General features: G+C 32.9%; 1 protein-coding gene across 1 annotated transcript in view; it reads right to left on the bottom strand.

Moving 5' to 3' along the window:
- Nucleotides 1-4,616: 4,616 nt before the first annotated feature.
- The window catches only part of ps (RNA-binding protein Nova-1-like protein passilla), a 55,911-nt gene continuing 48,500 nt past the window's right edge, over nucleotides 4,617-12,027 (bottom strand). Inside the window, exon 7 of the mRNA XM_089222713.1 lies at nucleotides 4,617-8,873. Within this exon, the coding sequence (XP_089078839.1) occupies nucleotides 8,261-8,873 (613 nt within the window). The 3' untranslated portion in view covers nucleotides 4,617-8,260. The remainder of the gene's footprint in view (nucleotides 8,874-12,027) is intronic.

The following is a 12,027-nucleotide window of genomic DNA, read 5'->3' as shown; positions in this document are numbered from 1 at the left end:
TAAAAATAATAATAAAATAAACCGGAAATGTTGAACATTCTATTTTTATTGAAAAAATACCCTTCTAGGAGCTAAGGGGGCGGGGCCCTGCGCACGTGCCCAATGGAAAAGAGGTGCTCGGGTATTATACTATTATTGTGTAAATGTGTGTGAGCTTTTGTCATTGTATTGTTACTATGTTGATGTATAACTAAGGTTACATACATAGGTTATATACATGTCACGATAGTTGGAATTTAAAAATAACTTGATCGTCAATTAAATCGATCTAAACAACAATACCTCCACAGTCCACAAGGCGTGCCAAACTGCCAAGTGCCAACATTACAAAAACGGTATAATTCGTATACCAAAAACAATAATACTTAGTGCCTACCCGATAAGGATCCCACACAGCACGTTAATATTTCTTAAATGATTATTCAATATTGAACATTAAATTATACTTATTATAAGGGAGTAACCGATTTGGTTCCCATTTGGCCGAATCGGTTGCGGTTTGAAAAAGTTATTTTATAAGGTTGAGCCGAATTGGTTCAAGCGGTCAAATAGTTACAATTACCTAATCTAACCTAACCATCATGTTTTGAATTATTATGATTATTTGAACGAATATTTTTTGTATAATATATAGTTCAAAATTGGAAATGCCAACATCGTAGGGTTTTTTACGCTTAATCGTGTAAGTTTTCATATGAATTTCTGTATAATTCTATTTGATACGTCGTAAAAAAAAGTAGAGTGTTGTGTTCAATCGTGTTGCAGTAGGCCATAATCTTGCATATTTATATGCACCTTACCTGCATCCGCTGCATGAGCTAAAACATTCGATCGATATAACATCCGCTCGTGTGTCCATCAATTGCGCCGATTTTTTTAGACTGTATACCTACCTGTAGTCCTGAAATCTATACACCTTTTGCGCCGGCGGATTGATCACAAACTAAAAAGTTGTACATCTTTTGCGCCTAACGAATTTCTAACAAATCGATTAGGTTATACATATTTTTAAATTTGTCATTTTGATCAATTTTAATAAGACGTGTATATATAGGTACGTTAACATTTTAAGTCATAATAATTTGTTATAAATTATAAAATATCGATATCCAAATCATAACGATTATTCGTAGTGCAGCGCAATTAATATAATTATAACCTTTTTTGTACCTCTTCTACATGCCCGGCGCAGTAGATGTATCGCTTTATTGAATCCTAAAATTGTTTTTCCTTACCCGTGATTTATAGTCCTGCATGTGCCATAGGTATACCTTCGTGTGGGTGGGGACAATATATTATTTAGGGTGAGTTTCCCGGCTAGACACGACGACGACGACGACCATGACGTATTGACTTATTTGGCGCAGGTATAAAAATCATACACACGTTACTAATTGTATCCTACAGGTGCGCACGCGCACGAGCGGGCCATTGTCTATGAACATACCCTTCAGAGGAGAATAGAAATAATCGTAATATGCACTCGACACAGCATTCGTATTATATAATATGAGATAATCAGTTTGAAATAAGTATAATTTTTTTACTCTATCGATTATCGATAAAATGTATTATTATAGTGGTCTAAACGTTGTAGAAATAAGGTGCGCACCAAATTTCTCTGTAATTCGAAAATCTAAGATCTAAAATATAGTGGCGGTTCACGCGATCCACTGAAGACGCCATATACAGACAAGTCGTGATTACGTGCCTACCCGGTTTTTGGACCGTTTCGCATAGGTCAAACGTGATATTACGCACACTCCCTAATAATCGATGTATTTCTCGTCGGGAAATATCTATACGTTTTCCGAGCTTACGGGTCACTGCGGGTTAGGTTTCTATACCGAGTGGTATAATATATTATTTTAAAATAGCACAGCGACCGTGCTTTTTCAACCCACACTCGAGACATAAAAATATGATATTTCACGTTTTTCGACAAGCAACAGTGTCGTCCATAATACAATAGGTGCCAGTGTACGATGGTTACAAATCAGAAATCGATACTTTTACAAACGAAATGCCATTAAATATTTAAACATGTGTAAATGGTTTTTTTTTCTCTTTATTTTTAAAAACCTATTATTGGTAGTTAAGGCAGAGAACAGACATCGAGACGACGACAAGCGACGAAAAAAGGGGAGGGACGTTCGACGAAATCACATTAGGGGTTCTATATGTACACAAACCAAATACGTTAACAAGTCCCAGGCCACCGTCGAAATGTTGTAAAACAATATAATAATGATTGCTGTGCATAACATACCCAAAGCACTGAAATATTGATGTACATTTTTATTTGCTTTATGATAATATATTCATAGGCAACTAGGGTCAATTTTTTTTACGGGGGGGGGGGGGGGGCTAGAATTGTATAAGTCACACTTACCCGCAGGGGCTTCGCCCTCGTTTGTCTAACTTGTGGTACTGCATTAACAGTAAAAAATATAATAGCCGACTGTCTAATCTACAACCAAGAACGCACCGAACATTATATAACATTAAACATTATCATTCAACCTCGACTCCACACTCGGACCTATTCATGATAAAAACCTAGATATAATTAATTTTTTAAGAAAAACAAAATTGTTCAATCTTATATTAAAAAAAAAAAATGTTTTATCCAAATTAATAACTTTCCATTGTATCAATAAATATTATATTATATAATTACTGCATAAATAAGTGTAACTAATGGCCTTTGTTGTCGATGTAAATATACTCTATAAAAAAAAAAAAACTATTAATTTGTCATAATTATCGTTATTTTCAATAAATTTGAATGAGAATTAGTCAATTAGAAAACGATGGCTCGCCACAAACATTTGAACAGCGATATGATAACTACTGTCAACTGTTAGCTGATAAGTGACAATCACGGTTGTTGATACCTATAGCACAGAATAGATAAAATCAGAAAGGACACTCGATGCCAAGAACGTTTTGCGTGGAGTGGGGACGGAGGCCGCCATCTTCTTATTTATGCTGTTTTGTTAGGTTATGAAATTAAGTTGTTATGAACACTATGAGATATTGTGTAACTCGTGTATGTTTACCTTTCGCTAACTCGCTATTTATTATTATTGTTCCAATTAATTAATTATACTAATGAAGTATTGTTTTAAAAACAAAAGTTTTTGATCACAATAAATAAACAAAATTGAAAAATAGATATACTATATTTGAATTAAATTGTATTGTAATTGAATAATATACTTACCTATAGGTACTATTTATTATTTAATTAAAAATAAGCCAAAATTCCAAAAAGCATGAAGTAAGTCTATGGCCAAAAGTTGGACTTCAAGATTTTTAACTTTAACCGTATCATTTTGTGATTTTATTTTTTAGTTAGGTAATTTATTTTTCATTGTATGGACACACTGATTCATAAATAAGAATATGGCCGCCACGTTTTTGTGTGATAAGTATGATTACTGTGTTATAATTTTTAAGTGTCCACCCCCTGCCTATAGGTACAAGTGTACAACCGTGGTGACAACAAATATAACCAGTGTGACTGTAATGCGTTTAACTCGTGTATATTTTTTTTTATGGAATGTGCAACCTGAATAATAACTGAAATAATAATAATTTCAGGTTTTTTTTGATTCAAAAGAAAAATTTGCCAATTTTATTTCTATGATGAATAAAAAATTCGTAAGTCATCATGGCTTTATTTGGGGGGAGGGGGGCTACAACAATATTTGCGAGGCTAAGCCCCCCTAGCCCCCACCTAATTGCGCCTATGAATATATTATAATAGTGATGATAAATTATTTTCGTCACGTAAAAAAAAACTCCGAAAATATGATACGTATTATTGTCGTTTTGTGAGTGTATAAATGATTTAACGTTTTACCGTAAGCTTCGATGGGTACCTTCGTAATCATAGCTCTCGTCAATAATACAACCAAATAAACACTCTCAACAAGGTCCTCGCCGAAGTTTGAAGTGTATGTATAATATGTGTACTTGAAAATCCATCCAAAGGCCATTGTGGGCGCCAACGCTCGTCCATTTATAACTAAAATCTAAAAACACAATAATAACTAACTAAAACAGTATGGTGTAATGCTCATCTGGCGACGGACGTGATGTCAGACAACACAGCAGACAGATTGGTTGCAATGACGAGCCATACTGCTGCAGTGGTCGTGATTTAGGAGGACGAAGTATAGCATTTAAATACATTTCATATTTTCTGTGGTTATCACAAATTGAAAACGATCCATCACCGAGATTGTTTTTGATCAGAGAAAAAATGTCGTTTCTATCATAAACGCGTACACTCGTCTCTTCTTGCGGCTAAAACCCACAATCTTAACAGTTGGTTCGTTTTAATAATAGCTTATTTATTACATAGATATAAGATATATGGTACTTACGTAATACGCAAATAGAGGTCATATCATTCATAATGCATGTGATGAATATATTACAGGACAAAATAGGTAGGTCGTAAATTAATAATTTCTATACGCGCAACAGTGTTTACGGTTAATAATGTCTGAAACATTTCAACTCGAGTGTGAAACATTAAGTGCAGGATATATCAATAAAAGGACGTTTACGGAAAACAATGTTTGGATAACAAATACAACATGATATTTACCGTAACAACAAAATGCATTTTTTATTTCTGTACCAATTCCATTTATCTTGGACATAATTATTTCCCTTTAATAAAAACTTATAAGATAAAACAATCAAAAAGTTACACCTTAAAAATTATACCGAGTAAAGATATTAATGTTATTTTTTGTTTCGTAGTAGTAGTAGTAGTAGTAGTAGTAGTGTTTTAGCTTGGAATCTTTTAGCAGCTACTTATAGCCTACACATATTATATAGGATAAACAATGTATACAATAAAATTATGTAGTTCATTAAATTTAAATATCACATTTTCTTTGTTTTAAACGTGTGAAAATGAGTTATGGAATGATATAATGAATAATGAATGGTAAGTATAAATTAACAATAAATTATAACAAAAAAAAAAATCACAAGTTTGTGAAAATGGTAAAGTATATCACTAACACGTATATCCATGTGCATTGCATGTGTATACATTCACATAATATACAATATATATATATATATATATATATGTGTATTATACTTATCTAAATGTGTGATATGTTCGTTTATAACGGTAAAATAATTTGAAATTTTTTAATTTTTTTCATTGATTGCCGAAATACTGTGTTATGAAAAAATCAAAACATAATATTATTCACATTACTATTGTTTACTTTGATTTTTAAAAGTCACCGGTTTGTTTTTATTATATTTTAACGTTAAAACACTTCTACGAAGATGCATTTCAATAGACATTGTCGTATATTAAAACTAATATGTTCATAAATCAATTTTATACATCAAACTATTTCGAAAATATTCTCCTGTATTTGAACTCATTATGTGGCTTCTATTATAGCTCTATATAAATATAAATATAACATTAATCGTAACTTTCTATTTTACTAAAATCCCCATTATAATATTAAATTTAAAACTCCTAATTTAGAGTTTTTAACAACCGACGTTAATTATCCATTGTTAATATCACTAACCTTAATACATAGAACTATATAATATAATAACGAGGTCACATACACTTAGGTATAAGTGGAATAATTTTAATTATTTTTAAACACAATTCTAAAAAGGGGTATACATCAAACAATTTTACTTTATTTTGAGATTTGGTACTCGGATCGAGCAATTATTTTTAGTGTCGCTGAGATCGAGTTCATAACCAATATTATTATTATTACTATTTTTTTATTTTTTATTTTTATTCATTTTGGACGATGGCAAATATAATATATTGTGTTACCCGATGGCCGATAATATAATAATAAATTTACACTAGCTAGTCCACAAAATGAAAAATAAATGATGATAAAATAGTTATATTGACCATTAAACAACGGTTATTTCAGGACGGATTTTAGGCTAAAGGTTTATGAAAAGTTTTCTATAAATACACAAACGTAAACGAACCGATTGAAATGTTATGCATAGTATGACTATATATTCAGACATCCAAAAATAGTGTATTATACAGTGCGTAACGAGATTGAAACCTCCAGATCATATTTTGTCATCAAATCGAAAAGTATAAACTCTCGCGTAGAAACAACAAAACGCAAAAATTGTCTTTTATCGTTCATATAATAATAACTTAATATGTACCTATCGTAATAATATACCGTAAATGCACTGCACACTGAAATAATATTATGTTGAGTATTAAACAGTTCTACCACCCTATACGTATGAACATTTATTTATATGTACGAATAATAATTAAAAAGCACCAATGCATTTCACACCAATTTTAAAACATAACTATTATTATATCACATTATTCCATATGAAAAAAAAAAAGGAAAAGAGAAGAGAAGAAAATCATATCGTACAACCGTTTTCGGACCACGGAAATGATGGATAGAATTACATTTTGGTGGTTAACGGATTGAACTATATTCGACTTGTTGGGATCTGTTGAGCAAATATTACTTTCAAACGATAAAAATATTATTTTTCTCCAATAAGCTGAATAATGTGGTCTGTGTTGGGGGGAGATGACTGTTATATCGATAACGATATTATTATGTAACGAAACGAAAACGAACAAAATACGAAAATTCACTATACAAAGATTCTTACTCGCGATTAGTCCTTAAACATTATAATGTATACTATAATACAATATATACATCTACATGGGATAAGTGCGTTTACTGATTAGTTTACTGGGGAGCCCCACTCCCCGAGATTATCGTGTAATTAAATATATATTTTCATATAATATGAATCGAGTTATGAGCCGTCCTGTGAATATTATACCCTGTTCGAAAAAAAAAAACGTTTATCACTTACACGTGTCCTCTTATTTCAGCACATAAGTTTTCGAAGGGACGAAGAGGTAGGTATTATGGTTAAAATAATAATAATAATCCGAGGAAAATGTTTCGATGTCCAACGAACGTTGTAAAACTATGACGTAATATTATTATTTATTATCTGCTGTCGATGTGTATTGCGAAGTATAGACGTGACGAACTGCGATCTAATGAGCTGAACTCTAAAATAGGATTTATTTACGAATATAATAATTATTTTACTCGACGTACCAAACGATTTACGGAAACATTTTATGTGGGACGGGGGCGGGGCTGTACGATGTCTTAAAAATAAATAATTTTGTGTAATATGTACAATGTTTATAAAATTCTCGGAGCTGTTCGAAAAGGTATACGTAAATGGAAACCATAAAACAACTTATTAGAAACATTTAGGCCCTTCAAAAGGGTTTTCCACCCTCCGCGTAACGTTTCCTATAGGGAAACAAACAGACACGTTAACTTTTATCCCACTTTTGGTCCACTTATTAAATCTGCTAGCGTATTCAACATTAAACGTAAGCTGCTTATACGACCCCAACGAAAAACCGCACCTAACGTATTTTAGTAATCATAATAATAATAATAATAATAATCAATAATAATTGTGTATATCTAACCTAATCAATTAATTTATCTATGGTTCAGTATACTTCTATTTTAACAAAACATAATAATATGATTGCTGCCGCAGGCATTATGAAACAAACAAAAACCGTAACAATTTTTTTTTTTTTTTTTAAATTCAAATTAGTTATTATAACTGTGAAAAAAATGTAGGAATAATGTATGATGGGGTATAATGTTTTTGTATAAGGCACACATGAACAATGAATGTAAAATATAATATAATATTAAACCTTTATACGAATCAACATTATATGACTGTGGTAAATAAGTCCTGTCGCCGACGTCCGCAATGAATCTCAAAGTGTTTGCGCTGATAAATTAAAATTTAAAATAAAATATATAATAATAATAATAACGACCGAAATTTAGAATTCTTCAGCTAAAAAAAAAAAATCGTCGGCGACGGATGACGTCCACCCGTTTCATTTTAATATATTATTATAATGCACACGCACACGCACACACACACACACACACACACGCATACAACACTCGATGAGGGGGGGATGATGTCAACTAAGAGGGTGGAAGGGGCAATGTGGGTGGTGTTGTGGAGATGGGTCGAGAGGAAGAAGCAACGGTACAAATAAAAATAATAATAATATGAATAATATGAATATGGAAATTACGTAGAAGGCGAGTTATTGTAATACTTAGACTATATATATCATAATATACGCAAAACGGAGGCATCGGGCGCGTCATGCGGCTCAAAACGCGCGGGCCCGCTTGGTCTCCTCGTCGACGATCCTCTGCTGCATCAGGTAATTAGCCATCGCTATGCCACTGGCCGACCCACATATGGTCACCTTCCGGTTGGTGGTGCCCGGCGCGTACACGCCCTTCTTGGATATGTGAATGGTGACGCCGCTCATCTGCTGGATCTCGACCAGTGACCGGCCACCGGGGCCGATGATGGCACCCACGATCGACTCGGGCACGTCCATCTCCCGCTTGACGGACTGCTGGTCGTCGGCGGTTATCTCGTACAACGCGGCCGCGGCAGCCGCAGCCGCCGCAGCCGCCGCGTTCGTCGTCGGCCCAATCGGCTTGGGTGTCGATGCGGCTGCGGCCGCGGCCGCCGCTGCCGCCGCCACGCCCAGCCCGTACGAGTTGGCGTTAGACAGCGTCGGGCTGGCAGCATTCTGCGACAGGATCGCGTTGATGGATATGGCGCCGCCAGCCAGGCCCAGATCGAACAGATCGTTGGTCACCGTGCTCAGCAGTCCGGTGCCGTTGTGGTGTGCCACCGAAGGGGCCGGCTGCATGATGCTTGCCTGGTTGATCAGCCCGATGATACTGTTCGGGCTCAGTACGTTGTGCCTGCGGGTGACATGAAAAAAAAATAAAATACGCTTGAGTATACTCTGCAGTGGGTGACGGATTTAGGGTGAGGTACTGGTTACAACCCCTCCCCTAAATTTCAAAACAATATAATGTGCAGGGGTAAACGAAGAATATATCCAAATGTAATAATAAAGTGTAAAAGTTTAATATTCACGGGGCATACATAATTTATTTCTGATACACAGTAAAACTTCGGTAAGACAGCTGAACTTCTGTAAGACGGAAACCTTGTTCATACGAACGATTTCTTTGGTCCCGATTCAAATATATAATGAATGTGGACGGTCCTAAGCGATTCCGTTTTAGCGATTTTTTTACCATTAGCAATTTAGATGAATATTACAAGATTGTTTTTTTTTTTTTTTTTTGAAAATAGTAAACACCGTATATCAATATTAAAGATTATATTAACAAATCTTTTTGTGAAATAAAAGATATAAAACGACAATTAATTAATTTAAAACGATCGAATTTTACAAACGTGATAATTGGCATACCTACTGGTCGCAATAATATTATTATTTATAATGAGTTGACTATCATCAAACTTAGCTTTAATTTTATTCTGTAAACGGTTTTAGAAATAAACTTTGAACAGTCATTAATTAATTAATTAAGGACCCGGGTTATTAAGTGAAGTAGGCTGTTTCGGCAAACTGTTTCGCTTGACTAACGACAGATGCTTCAACAATAATGCGTACTTGGTCAAGCTCAACCCAAAATTGTTCGACAATGGTTTGAACTAAAGGCCCATTAAATATTATGATCATGATAGTAAAGTATAGGTTATTAACAATAACATATAAGTTGCAGAAATGCATTCGAATTTCGAACACTGTTTTTTTTTCGACAAAAATGCACGCCAAAAACCTCGGTAATAGAAAAAATTCCTTATAATGAGTAACGACCAACACAATTATTGGATATGTAAAATTGTTTAGGTACCTATATTAATGTATAAAAAACATAATAATATAACGTGTAAACCGATGTCGTATTAAACTATTTCTACTATATATATATATACATAGTATATAATATTATATACCAACTACTACGTTCTAGTGAAGAGTCGCAGAGATGACCAATTCATATTTTTGGAGAGCTAAATTAGGAATTCATGAAGTTTTTTTTTTTTTTTGGGGGGGGGGCATCAAAATATAATACGCATGTTAATAATCAAAATAAGTTGAAGTCATATGGATAAAGAGTTAAGTTAATTTAATTCACCATCAAAATAAATAGTAAATTAAAAAAAAAATAATGACAAATCTGCGAAAAGATTACGTTTGGGACTGCCATTTGCAGAGGACCCCGAGTCTATAGTGTTCACGACAATGATTAGAGCTGTTATGTGTTATAAGAGTGAATTTGCCGTAAATCTAAACGATAGAGATCATCTAATCAATTTGACTCAGGAAATTGGTTTACCGCTGTATCCCGACAAATCTTGAAGTCTTCACAAATTCGGTTAACGTTACTTAGGCCATTCGAGTAGAAATACTATATTGCATAAACGTTGCTTATTTCAGCTGTATCAAAACATTATTCTGTATACTAATATGTTGAATTAATTTTACTGGCGATGTTGGCAAATTTTACAAATTTTACAATGGCTTATAATTAACAAAATACAATAAATTTATAACATTTTTATTATACTAAGCATTTATATGTAATATATTATACATATATATTCAACATTGAAATTACAATTTTTTTTTTTTGGAAGAATTATTTTAATGTTGGTACATGCTTAATTGCCAAATTAGTAAGTTTTTAGTAATGAGAGACCTTACATTAAGTTACCTAATTGTAAAATAAAAATTATTTAATTTTAACCATTAAGATCGTAAGTGGTAATTTGATTTTTATGCTGACTTAATAACACATACAATCTGAACATGTTATTTTAAAAGTTATACAATTACATAAAATTTTACAACCCTCAAGCACATATTATCGTACGAGTCGTACGCAATCGAGTCGCATTTAAGGGATTCTTTTGTTGTGGCAATTCCTAACATCCTAACATGTATACATATGAGCAATCGTGTTTCCAAAAAGGTAAATTATAAACGCAATCGGGTCCTAACTGTCGTTTCCCCGGAATTCGGAATTTTTTTAGAAAACTTGACGCGCCAATATATTTTATGCACACAAGGGTCAGCGCATTCCACACGAAGGAATCCGGATTATACTGCCCACCCCACCCATAGTTTGAATTCAGCGAGCATATTATTGTCACTTATATGTTTGAATTATTATTTTTTATTTATAATTAAATGCATAATTTAATTTGTTTTCGCAACTATAGTTGAAAGAAACCGTCTGCACATTAATTATCACTATATAAATACCTATATGGCTATATGTATCATATATTATGTGCGCTGCTTTCTGTTTTTCGCAGTATATTGCGTCGAATGACGAAGTTCACGCAGTGTATCACACATGTCGTAATTTCCGAAAAGTCACCTTCTTGTATGATTCTACTATTCATCGAGACGACTGATGAAATCAGGCTGCATTATAAATGGTAGGCCATCAAGATTTTCTTTTCGTTTATTATTAACGTGCAACGTGAAATGTTGACACCTATGCTTTTTTTTATAAATTGTTACATAATTGTACTTTAATGTTAACTATCAATGATTTGTGTTACATCTAATTATAATTTTGGTAAATTAAAAATATATCACCCAATTTTAATAAGACCCAATCACTCTGGTTTTCTTAGAGTTAAAATATTTTTGTTTTTTTATTTAAGTGAACTTATCAATACAATTCATTTTTAACTACTGAAACTAGAAATATACAAAGATTGTTAAAAAACATAAACAAAAAAACAATAAAGTTTTGTAACTTGGCATTTGGCAATGAGACAATGGTCGTAGAGTTCTATTTTACAAAATTACAAGTATACAATTGAAATCCATTGTATTCTAACTACTCTGACTTTTGAAATGAAAATGAGTTATTTATTGTGAATGGCACGAAATGTAATTCTATTCATTTTAACAATCACAAAAACTTCTTGTGAATGAATATACTTTGTTTTTCTTAGAATTTATGATGTGTATAGCTGTATGATGGATTTATTTTATAATACAGCGGAACTAATAATAAT

Source organism: Diuraphis noxia, unplaced genomic scaffold (assembly GCF_037042655.1).
Source record: "Diuraphis noxia isolate RWA-SAM2 unplaced genomic scaffold, SU_Dnox_SAM2 contig0003, whole genome shotgun sequence".
Lineage (NCBI taxonomy): Eukaryota > Metazoa > Arthropoda > Insecta > Hemiptera > Aphididae > Diuraphis > Diuraphis noxia.
The sequence above is the reverse complement of the archived record's forward strand: the minus strand, read 5'-3'. Positions and strand labels throughout refer to the sequence as shown.